General features: G+C 38.8%; 1 protein-coding gene across 1 annotated transcript in view; it reads left to right on the forward strand.

Moving 5' to 3' along the window:
- The window catches only part of LOC115688523 (V-type proton ATPase subunit E), a 33,442-nt gene extending 29,194 nt beyond the window's left edge, over window positions 1-4,248 (forward strand). Inside the window, exons 5-6 of the mRNA XM_056318008.1 lie at window positions 2,821-2,920; window positions 4,053-4,248. Of these exons, the coding sequence (XP_056173983.1) occupies window positions 2,821-2,920; window positions 4,053-4,088 (136 nt within the window). The 3' untranslated portion in view covers window positions 4,089-4,248. The remainder of the gene's footprint in view (window positions 1-2,820; window positions 2,921-4,052) is intronic.
- Window positions 4,249-13,074: the final 8,826 nt, after the last annotated feature.

A 13,074-nucleotide genomic window follows, 5' to 3' on the forward strand; every position in this document is an offset into this window, starting at 1 on the left:
AGGTCTAAGAGGAGAGCGCTCCGGTTCCTCCTCAGGAGGCTCGCCGGCAAATCTCTTCCCCCTCCCAGTGAGCTAGCCACCGTCACCGGACGTCCATCGCCCCGGCCACCGCGTTTGGTGTTGGCGAGTCAAGAACAGAGGGAGTTAGAGAGGAGAAAGAGGAGGCCGAGCGAGAGAGTAGAGCGAAATCGGAGAGTCTCGAGTCTTACCCGCTCACCGGAGTGCCACCCGAACCTTCATCGAGCTGCCCAGCCGCCGCGCTTCATCTCGGACAGACCCGAACCAGGTGGGTTTTCATCCTTGTCGTCCCCTGTTTTTCCCCTTCTTCCCCTGCCTCTCGGACACCAGACATACCGAATCTGTTCAGTGCTTGTCGGGCTCCGTCCATGGAGGATAATGCTCGCTTGACACACAAAGACATTCTTTTAGATGTTTTATGCTGAGTTGGTGCCCCAAACCGTGTCAAAAGGGAATCTGTATCTCTTTTTTATTCACACCCCACATGCTCGATGAAATGCCCGAATGAACTTTCGATTCTGTTCTTGTGAAACCAATTTCTAAAACTTTGTTGTGTGCGTGGTTTGTACTAACGCCATTACTGACCCCGATTTTGGTTGCCTTTCATGTGATTTTGGCGGCGTGTTAACGATGTCCGAGTCGACCGCATGTGTTTTCCGTCGTCGGGATGCCGTTCCTTAAACCGGAGCAGCCAGCGGTTCAAGGCCGCAATCGTTAGTCGTTTATCCTGATTCTCTGTTTGTTTGTGCTCGTTTTGTCTGGGTTAAACGTTTGCGACTAGGGCCAAAAGTAGAACAATCGGAAAGTAAGTTTTGGTCGCCGGCGAAGGGGTGTGTTTTTGGGGTCGTCGGAATGGTCCCCGGAATGTCTTGCCGACTGTGACGGCATAAGGCCGACGTCTGCCGTCAGCGCTGGCGGCCCGAGCCGACGGCCGGTGGTGGGTGGCCGCGGCGTGGTCTCAGTTGAAGAAGAAGAAGACTCGGTGAAGAATAGCAAGAAGCAGGGGAAAGTCTTCTGGGCAGAGAGGATCACGTGCATGGGCATGAAGGGGATGAAGAGTAATAAAATAATAAGAAAAGAAAAAGAAACAAAAAAGAAAGGAAAAAGAAAAGAAAAGAAAAAATAAAATAAAAAAAATCAAAATTTGAAAGTTCGGGCGGGTCAGAAACCCGGGTCGGGCAGTCGGGCGGATCGGGTCAGGGGACCCGGTCCGGAATCTTTATTTTATTAATAAAAATTTTCAAATTTTTAAAAATTCAAAAAATATATTAAAAAATATTAAAAAATTAAAAATTCCAAAAAAAATTCGAAAATGTTTAAAAATCCCAAAAAAGTTAATTAAATAAAAAAATATTTAAAAAATTAAAAAATATTTAAAAATTCAGAAAATTAAAAAAAATTAAAAAATTCAGAAAAATTCGGAAAAATTCCAAAAAAATCAGAAAATTAGGAAATGTTCAGAAATCAGTTTTTGGCTTAATTTCACTAGATTTTAGGTTAAAAACTCAAAAAAAAAATGAATGAAAAATGAGGAAAATCCTCTAAAAAATTTCCAAAATTCGGATAAGCCATTAGGGCTTTACTTTAGGGCTTTTGATTGCCTTTTTCTTTCTAGAGACGATGCTAGGTCGTTGGTTGTTTATTTTCTTTATGATTATCTGGTTGCGCACTTTTAATATATTGATTGTTGTTTTCTATTTTTAAAACGGTTAGGCGGAATCTTAGCTTTTTTGATAAGCTGCCCGGTACGTTAGTTTGCGAACATTCAAGTTTAGGTACCGAAAGGGCACCAGTTAGATCACTAGTGTAATAAAGTCCCCGAACTTTAGAATCTTTGATTTTTGCGCGTATCGAGACGACACTCCCGCGTCTCGATCAGGGATTCTAGCCGACCCTTGATCATGGCTAGTGGCGACTTCAATCAAATGTGTAAATTAAAAAATTCTTGTCACGCGAGGTATGAGGCTTGGGAGTGCCTCGGTCATTGGATTAATGAACCATTTGGTTCACCATTCAAACGAACCAATCGTTGTTCATATCCATCTACAAATACCTCTTGGCCTAAACCCGATCGGGACGGGTAGGTCGCGACAGATCCCTATAAATATTGCTATATTTCCATTTAAGGTAATCGTAGTCTATATATTACAGTAAAAGTAGAACCTCAATTACAGCTGTATTAGATTAATAACCGAGCTACTTAATCTCTACGTGTTTCCCGACCCAAAAAAAAAATGTCTACGTGTTTTCATAATTATTTATAGAAACGATATCAATATACGTATAGATATTCGTACTTATATTATTCTAAACCTTGTTCCTTACTTTTTAGAAAGTACGACATACAATAGATTGAAAATTTATCAATCTGAAAAATTGGGAATAAGATTTAGATTGTTGAAAATTTTATCAATTTTAAAAACAAGGAATAAGATTCATATTAATACTAGCACAATTATCTATAGATAAATTAATGTCATTTTTAGATATCTTTATAACGAGAATTGTAAGAGATACTTTTGTACGAGGTATATGTGACTGAAATGGTAAGACTAAGAGATAACTGAGTTTGTTGTTGGTTGGCAAAGCTGAGCCTTACTGGGGGTCAGTTTGGCGGCATCTAAAAAGCATGTGGTGTTACTAACACTTGGTCCTGTGTGTTGTGGGATATATACTATCATCATCTGGATGATAAGGGTTCCTAAGGCAGCTAGCCTCATCTTTTCGTGCCATCTGACTGTTGTCGGCAACACAACATTGGTAAAAAAAATTCTGAAGTTTTTGCCGTTTCTTTTGTTGCAGTTCAGGAGGAGTTGTTTTGGCTTCCCGAGATGGGAAAATTGTGTGTGAGAACACACTTGATGCGCGATTGGATGTTGTCTTCAGGAAAAAGCTTCCAGAGGTACTCGTTTTACGTCATTACTTTTTCCCCCCCTGTTTTGTAGTGCTTGATATGAAATGGTAAATTGTCACACAGTTTCCTATACTCTGTTGCTTTTGCAGCAAAAGAAATTTGAAAGATTAGGAATTTGAAATAGACTAGTCAGAGGCTTAGAGATTATTGCTCTTCACTTACTATGACAATTGAGATCAGGAAGAAAGAAAATAGGAGTATTTGACTTTGCTTTCCCATTTCTATCTTCAGAATGCATCTGCTTCTTTAACAAACAAATGTTGATATATCTAGTTATTATTCTGGTGAAATCGCTTATGGCTTTGCTTTTGCTGCTGCATCTGGTATCGATATTGTCTCGTTTTGCTTTGTAAATGAATCAACGAGATGGTGTGCCTGTTGTGACCATGGTTTTTGATGCTCTATGCAAAATCTATTGGGCTCTACTTTGAGCTCTCTGTGTGGAAAATTCCGTGGATTTAACTAAGACTTGGCTGAGTGAAAACCTCCTGCTTAGGCACTGATCAGTGTTCAGCGGTCATTGAAGACATCTAAGTTTGTTAAATGTCATCATTGTGTGATGGACCATGGTAGCACAAAGTGGAAGATGATAGTACTTTTGTTTAAAGATTTAAAAGTTTTTGCCTAGGAAAGCAAAGATTTTATGCTTTTTATATGCGTCTTTTCCCAGTTTCTGCAACTTGTTAGTCAAGGCATAAACCTCAACAAACAGTGTTGGATTCTGTCAAGTCCAGCAAGAATTTTGGTGGAATGAGCGTGGTACTGGTGCTTTGACCATAAAATGTCTGCTCGGACTAGACAGAATAAAATGAAATTGGTTGTGACTGAGGTTTACTGGAGGTGCCCTCCTGTTGGTTGGGCTCTATGGGGGCCTTTCATAAAGTCTCGCTATATTTGTCAACGAGGCTTACACAAAGAGAAGAACATAATCGATTAGGGGAACATTGTACTTAGGATTTTATAGCAGAGTGTTCTTTTCGTCCTGAATTGACAAGTGAGAACCTCCAAAGGAAGTTTGTATTTTCTGTTTGCCGTGGTTTTGCTGGAAACTGCGCCAACTATTATCTATATTTTGCTTGTGGTAGACTTTGACTAAAGTTTTTAATCTTTGCTGTTGCAGATCCGCAAGTGGCTATTCGGTCAGGTTGCTGCTTGATTTGGTCAGATTGCTCTGGTTTGGTTGTGCCTATATTGTTTAAATCAGAAATCTAGGTTCGTGGATGTGTTCCGGAGCCTGGTAAAGCACTGATTGCTACTTATAATTATTTGATAAGACTAGCTATTTACGTCCAATAAAAATGTCAGATTGCCGATACTCGAGTGTCTAAAGATTGATTTTTACTGAGATGTTTCGACTTTGACAGGTGAGGACTTTACCCGCATACACTCTCATCTAGTTTTAATTTCTTGGTTTAATTCAGCCACGAATGCCTTAAATTTCAGGGCAGGTACCTCGAGATCTGCCCTCGCCTGCGATTTGAAGTTCAAGGACAGCCAGCAAGAGGCATGGTTCCGCACTATAAATGCTATATCTATTCCTACCAGAAGATCAACCTTACATGGCCTCTACCACCACCATCGCTACCATTCTACAACCAACCATAAGCAGCGTTGCAACATCGCCGCCACCTCTCTGACCGCCGACTCCTCCATCCGTCCCCCGCACTCAACCAGAACCGCCCCTTAGTTCCAGCTGTGACACCGTCCCCACCAGTCGCTCCACCTATCCGTCAACACTGACTCCTCCTTCGTGCTTAAGTATGTGGTCGCGAAAACAACTAGCTGACAAAGTGGTCCAAATAGAGTCCCTGTCCGGCCATGATCGAGTTGCCCATCTGGCCTGACCAGCTCGAGAATCGAAAGAATTGAATTGGGTTGGAATGGCTCTTCCTCAACCTCTCGATCGCCGAGCCGGAATTGTCTAAGGTACGTTTCTGAAAATTCTTATCTGAGGGATGGACGGGCTCGAGCATGGCCTTTTGTGCTTGATCTCGACTCTTTGAGGTCAACTCGTCGAGATCCCTTCACTGATAAAGTCTAACAGCCACGATGGCGGCGATGGCTAGCCTCTTCGCCTCTGTTAACTCAATAACACGATCTCGACCTCACGTTGCTAGCTTCACTTCACAATCCCCTATCCCACTCGGCAACACTCGACCCTTTTCAATCTGAATCTCCTTTCTCGTTTTGCCTTGAATTACACCATCCATACTGTCATCCTCGTGCGCTTAAATTTGATCAAGCAAAGCCTAGCAACTAGTGCTTGCTTTGGAATCTACACGACAAACGACACCGATGGAATAGATGATTGCAATCATTTCTGTGCTTTGTCCTTTGACTTTATGCTTTCGTCAGAAACCCGTGGATCTTCTGGACGCTAGGCATTTGTCCCTTTGCTTTAGTGCAGTATCCACAGAACCCCTTCTTAGCATGAAAAGAAGGGATAATGACATAAACAGTCCATAAACTTTAACTTAATATGCAATTTGGTTCTTGAACTTTTAATTTATTCAATGTAGTCCATGAACTTTAACCTAATATTTAATTTGGTCCCTGAATTTTTAATTTGTTCAATGTGGTCCCTGAATTTTTAATATATATTCAATTTAGTCCCTGAACTATATGAAAATGTTCAATATAGTCCCTGCACTTGAATTAATGGAAGGACTACATTGAACATTTTCAAATAGTTCAGGGACTAAATTGAACACATATTAAAAGTTCAGGGACCAAATTGAACATTAGGTTAAAGTTCAAGGACTACATTGAACAAATTAAAAGTTCAGGGACCAAATTGCACATTGGGTCAAAGTTCATGGACTATTTGTGTCATTTTTCCTGAAAAGAATTAATGCAACTTTTAGTACGCTCGTGTTAGGGGTGTGCAAAAGAACTGGAACCGCCTGAATCGTCCAGGATTGCCCGAATCCAGATCGGAAATCGATTCGGTTCCCGGTTCTAATTTTTGGGAACCAGTGGGTACCAATCCGGTTCCCAGTTCCAAGTGTGGAACTGCTCACCCACCCACCCTGACCGGACGGGTAATATAATAATAATATAATATATTTATTTAATTTTTAATTAAAAAAGAAAAATCTTAAATGTTTAAACTAAACCTAACTTGCTTGACGGTCACTGAGCCAAGAAACACCTTCTTTTGTTTTCGCCTCATGCTCATTCTCACTCTCTCACTCTTCTCGGTCAATGCTCACCTCATTGTCTCCAACTCTCGATCTCTGTCTCTGTCTCTGTCCTTGACTGGTGGGATCGATTCCATGGACCCACCTGGGAACCGGACCGCATCGGCGGTCTGGTTCCCGGGTAGGTCCATGGAACCAATAGGCGGTTCCCGGTTCCAATTTTTCGAAACCAGTCCTTAGTAGGATGGGAACTGCCCACCCGGACCATGCTCACCCCTAGCTCATGTTGTTTTTTCAAAGGTTCGCATTCTAGTAAGTGCGCTACCTTTTCTCGTGAAAAGATTCTTGAATAATGACAAAGATATCGACACATATCTATACATTTAATTATTGAGCGTTTTGATAATTTTTTTTTATTAAAAGTTAAATACGATATATTTGTTTAAGCACGCAGTTATAATATGAGGTATTAGTTGATACATCGATTCCGTGGACAAATCTCAATGCGCTTAACATGGCTCTACACAAGATTTGAGTATCCTAGGTGACCAAGGTAGCTTCCGCGTTCCTCTCATCTCAACATGCGGATCTAACTTTTGCCCGTTTTATATAAACCATGAACAAACCTAACCAAATAAAAACATTTCTCCCCAGTAGAATAATGTGGGGTATTCTAATGAGGATTAGCTAAAGATGTGGAGACTAATTCGTGAAGCTTTTGTTATCTTGTCCTCATTTATGGAAAAAGAAAGAAGATAATATTAAGATGCGATCACATGTACATTTAAAGAAACTAGTCATCGAGCGAATGAATTTCAATTGTATATTCGATCGGATCTTAACATGGTCATGGAATATAATTTTATCATTGGTTGCGGTTAGAATAAACATTATTCATCAATTTGGTTCATTTGGCGTCATAAGAAATTTTAAATAAATAATTATACAAGCGAACCGCATGTATACTCAAAACATTCGATAGGAGGTTCAAATCATTTGCAATAAACATATATTGCTAGAGACACTTACCAAGAAAGAAACCCTTTATGCCCCAACACTCGTTGTATTTCCAATCGGATCATCTTTCCTAGGCGGAAGGGAAAAGATAATGACCAAACAAATCCCCTGCTTGTTGTAATTATCAAACTTTGTCAGGCACATAAGAAAAATCAACTTTTCAATAGCAACAACATGTGGAAAAAACAGAATATAGCCAGACCTGTCTCGATCGACAAAGAAAGCAAACCAGAATTCACAATCAATCCTGGTAAGGAATTGCATGATTGAGGAAAAAAAAATATGATGGCGATTTTTTTTTTTGTTTGGTCGGAAGATGTTGGTGATTAGAAAAATCAATTTTGCACTCTCAAGGAGGAATAAATAATTGTCAGAGACAGGTCAAGACGGTCCCCCCAACACAGGAAGAGCACAAGTCGTGGACGAGTCATTTTCTGACCGTCTGGAGAAAAATAGTGGAAACCAAGTTAGGAGGACTCCTAAGATGACTTGTGTTTATGTAACTCATCGAAAGAATCAGTCATTTACCTATCCTAGGGTTTTCTTAAGAAAAGATGAAAAAGGATCGAACAAAAGTCGATCGACCGGAATCAGGTTAGAGTCTGGTCCGAAGTGGGGGGTGTAGCTGAAAAAACTAAAACCCGAGCGGATCGGAGAAGTGAACTCGGAAGTAACGTGGGCACTAGAGATGAGGAAGGAGAGACCGCATCAATTCAGATATAAACTAGCTGTAAAGAAACCATTCATAGCAATATATTCTAAATATGTGCTTGACTAGCGTCTTGACGGATGAAAACGATATGTCCAAAAAAAAGCGAGACCTAATCTAATTGTAGGCCTTAAAGTTAAGGACGTACCGTTGTTCATTTAACATATATGTACTGTGAAAAGAAAGGTGTAATGACATTTTCTAAAAGCTAGTCAGTGAATCCAACTAAATGTCATAGGAATAGGATCGGGCGGATGGTGGTTCCATGCATGAGTTCCAAGTTCCAACGACGGTTGAAATCGAGGGATTTTCTATCAAACCTAAACGTAACCTCTAGAGCAAGCCTACGACACATAACAAATTCAAGATCCCAATATATTCATGATTTCGAAAGAGTCTCTCCTCGAAAGATAGGCGAATTTTCCTTGGTTATCAAAACGGAGAAGTGATCAATCTCTAACTGAAGTTTATAAGAGGCGACTAGCAGCATCATTGGACTGGATTCGGACGCACATGTTGAATGTTTGCTGGATTCAGACGGGAAGCACGAACGGTAGTTGTGGACTGGAGAAATATGGTCAAATCTTGTGTTTCTTTCATGTCACTGCTTTGAACAAGCACAATGTGACAAGCAAGCTGTATCTGTACTTTTTAATGTGCTGACGAAATAGAACGTTCATCGCTATTGATTCAGTACTGGTCCTGGAATTGAGACTTGAACAGCGAAAGACAGTGATCATAATCTTGGCCCTATGCGAAGGTGCTAGGACCCGCCATTTCTGCTTTCTTGGTCCCTTGACATCACGGAAAACATGGCCAAATTGAACGGACAGGGCTTAAAAACTTTCCATAACGACTCTTTCACATGATATGAAATCTGGCTGGTCCCGCTGGAGTTCCATCATGCCGCGGTCCATTTGTAAACGGGCTCATTCACAGCGCGCTCAAACTCGTGATCGAAAATGGGTCATTACCGTGCTTACTCTTCTCAAGACGACGAGCGTTACGATACATTTTAGACTTGTTTGTGCGTGTTTAAACACGTTTTTGTATCTTAAACGCGCTAAACGTGTGGCCCGTTTGATAAACACGGCGTTGTGTAGATCTCAATGATCTTGACGCCATTAATTAGGATTGTCGTGTTCGTGTTCGGCTTAAACCTGACTTAATAAGAATTGGAGTGGTACAAAGACACCACGACGTGGGCAATAAAGACTAGTTTTGTTTTTAAAAAATAAATAAATAAGCTTTTGCAAATATCGACGTGTAAAAGGTGATTTTATTATCAATCATTCCGGCAGACTTAAATGTTCTGATATGTCCCGAAATCTCGTGTTCCACGTTCATCAATCTCTGTTTATCTTCAAAGCAATCGTCAAAAGATAGAGTCAAACACTGCCGGCGATCTTTTCGACATATTCAAATTGCAGAAGCTACAGCTGGAAAGGTAAAGCATAAGAGCGAGGAGTGAGATTTGGAATCTCACATCTAATCAAAGTCGTACCAAATTTTAGTAGTGATTTCTTATACTTTTATAGATATATAGGATCACGAAATTTAGGGCAAAAATCAAATAATTTTTTTTTTTGACACAAATGATCCATCTACTTTGACTTAGTGTACAAAGTGACGTAGCTAACAAGGATCACTTAAAGGAGGTGAATAAGTGATTTAAAACTTTTGATCAATTTTTTAAAGCGGAAACAGATGATCAAAATTAAAGTCTGAAAGACATTTAGATTCTGAGCAGATTTTATAGATAATATACTAGTGTGTAGTATAAAAGATAGAATCAGAGTTTAGGAATAGAGAAATTGCACACAAGAAATTATAGTGGTTCGGCTTAGATCAAGCCTACATCCACTCTCCCACGTTGACAGCCTACCGGCTGGATTTCACTATGTGATAAAAATGATTACAAGTTTTTAGTGATATCACTTGGTGAATGATAGAACTCTCTATCTCACGCAATCACTCTTACAAAATATTTCTCAAGATCTCAGTATTTTGGTTGAGGAAAGACAAGTAGTAGAATCGGAGTATGTTCAGACTTTGGACTTGTTGATTTTTGATTTCGTTCTGTGTCTTCTGCTCCTCGATAATCTTTTTTTATACTCTTCCACTCGGAGTATGTTGAGACTTTGGACTTGTTGATTTTTGATTTTCGTTCTGTGTCTTTTGCTCCTCGACTCTGAGTATGTTCAGACTTTGGACTTGTTGATTTTTGATTTCGTTCTGTGTCTTCTGCTCCTCGATAATCTTTTTTTATACTCTTCCACTTTCAAACTAGCCGTTGGACAGTCTTTAGAGGATCATCTTCCAATCTTCACCTTGGATAGATTTGTATAAAATTGATTGAGTAACCGTTGGTTGACAAAATTTGAATTCCGCTAAATCTGATCGCCCATACAATCAAAATCTTGGTTTTCATAAGTAAAGCTTTATCCATTGTGAGATATATATGTGTGTATATATATATACTTGCCTCAATGTTTGATTGTCAATCAATTATATCATTTTAAGATTTAGTCAATGAAAACTTTCATTATGTGAACCCACCCATGAGTAGCTCAGTTGGTTAGGGCGTACTTGGGATTGTGTGGTTAGGCGCACTGGTCCCAGGTTCGATTCCCCAGCTGAGCACTTGTGATTTAAGTGGGGGGCCACGGCGGTGGGTTGCTGTGCTAGTCTCCCCCGAGGAATAGTCAAGGTGCGCGCAAGCTGGCCCGGACACCTCGGTTACCAAAAAAAAAAAAAAAACTTTCATTCTGTGAAATCCACGCCAGATCACTAGCCGTTATGTTCGTTTTGAATAATTTATGGTTCTGGCTTTATATTTAAAACTTAATTCAGTGTGAGTCTTCAGTAATGTATGAACCTTTCAGAAATAGAGTTTGAAGTTCTTCATCTACTTAATATATCGCCCGAGTGACTTTTTCAGTAAAGTCTGAACTTCTCATTCTGAAAGTCGTAAAGTCTGAAATTTTCTTTCTGGTCCTCGTAAAGTCTTAGCGTCTAGAAAGTTTAGTTCACTCGAAATAACTATTTCCAAAATATATCTATCTGGATCAAAATACTTCAGAGCACGTGTTAGACTTACAAAATTAACATGGATAGTTTTGTCAACTTTAAAATCTATTAGGAAGTTTCCTCGACACAATGTGGTCCCTGAACTTTTAATTTATTTAATATTGTCCCTAAACTTTAGCCTAATGTTCAATGTAGTCCATAAACTTTTAGTACATGTTCAATCTAGTCCCTGAACTACATGAAAATGTTGAATGTTCAATCTGGTCCCTGAACTACATGAGAAGTTTAATGATTACATTAAACAAATTAAAATTTCAAGGATCACACTGCACATTGGATATTTTCATGTAGTTCAAGGACTAGATTGAACATGTTCTAAAAGTTCAAGGACGACATTGAACAAATTAAAAGTTGAGGGATCACATTATATATTGGGTTAAAGTTCATGAATTACATTGAACAAATTAAAAGTTGATGGACCATACTACATATTGGACCAAAGTTAAGAGACTATTCATGTCATTTTCCTATAAAAAAACTAGTAGGTTTGGTTCCAGATGGATTGTTCCTCCTGGTGCCTCCGGCCAACCCTTTTTTCTTTTCAATTTCTTCTTTCTTTTTTTCCCTCAAATTAAAAAAATTTACCGTATCTTTATATCTTTTCCTTTTATTCAGTCTTTAAGAAAAGCAAGCCAAAATCCATTGTAAATACGGTATACTTCTTACGTTTTGTTCTTTTTTTTCTCTATTCTATGGGCTCTTTTAGTCATAATATCTTCATATGTCACGCATTGTGATTTGGTTGTGAAGATTGCAAATTTTGATTTAGGAGCAACGTTATTATATACACGTAATCTTGTTGAGGATTATGCGCAACAAAAGGAAGCATGTATCGTGAAATCACATAACTTCTATTAAAGTACAAATCTTGACAAAATAATAATCTCGAAATAGCAAACATACATTTAAATTGGGAACCAAAGTAATGGGTCTTTATAGTTTATCGTTATTTCAATTTACAATTAAGAATCAAAGAGAAGACAAAAAGAATGCTGTAGGTGTGATAAAAATTTAGCCTTAAATACAGATTATTGAAAAAAGCTATTACCTGATGTTATTGTTTTTGACCCATACACTCGATTGTCTAGAGTACACACAAAATTTTAGTATATTATATACTCGACATAATCGTCGTATACACTAAGTATGACATTCTCTTTCCTTTTATTTCCAAACAAACATACTACTTTTTATAGCTTAATTTTTTCCTCTTTGTTTTATTACTTTTTAAACTATTAAATGACTCTTTTTATATCCACTTAACTTTCAAGCACAAAAGTGTGCTTTGGACCATGCTATAGCTAGACTAGTTTTTAAATATATTTTCTTATTTTATTTTATTACTTTTTAAATCTATTTTCGAACCTATCAAATCGGTTTTGGCCGGCCCGGTTCTACTTTGGACCATGCTATTGCTCGACTAATTCTTTCACTTAAATATTTAAGCCTAATTCCCTAAAAAGACTCAAAACTTTAGGTTCTATTTCAATTCTGCCCAAACTTATTATTTTGTCTTAAAAAATTCCTAACTTTCACTTTAGTTCCAAATCAATCCACGCATCCAAAATTCGCCACTATTTACTCAAATTTATCAACATCAGAACCAATTTGAAGTTCATTATCGAGACCTACATTTTCATCAATGTCCTCATCTTGTAAGGGACAATAGCAACCTCATAATGTCGATAATAATGAATAAATTAGCAGCGTTTTTGGACACGCCGGTAGATTTGACACTAAGAGTGAAAGTCGGTGAGTTTTTATGAGATAAAAATAAAAAGTTTCGGGCAGAATTGAGACTAGAGTTAAAGTTGACGGTTTTTTTTAAGGGAATTAGCCCTTAATTTTTACAAAGGAAACATTAAGTATTTTCATTCATCCTACCTTTATTATGTGTCTGCAATCTGCATGAATGCAAAGCATCCTCACAAGTGCCGCGGTGTCGCATCCCATCGAAACTGTTAGCTACTACGAACTATGGAAGGGTGGCCAAAATAAAGAAATCTCTGTTCGCTCTGCCTCTCTCTCTCTCTCTCTCTCTCTCTCTCTCTCAAACACGGACGCCACCGGGTGATCCAACTGTTCCATTTACTCATCCCACCTGCCACGGCCGTCTTTAACGTGAAAATCAATGGGGTACATGATATTAAAAGCTGTAGCAAAGAAATAAAGCCAGGTGGGTTTCT

Source organism: Syzygium oleosum, unplaced genomic scaffold (genome assembly GCF_021117445.2).
Source record: "Syzygium oleosum isolate NSW1041296 unplaced genomic scaffold, Sole_v2.1 Sole_v2.14, whole genome shotgun sequence".
In the NCBI taxonomy this organism is placed as follows: domain Eukaryota; kingdom Viridiplantae; phylum Streptophyta; class Magnoliopsida; order Myrtales; family Myrtaceae; genus Syzygium; species Syzygium oleosum.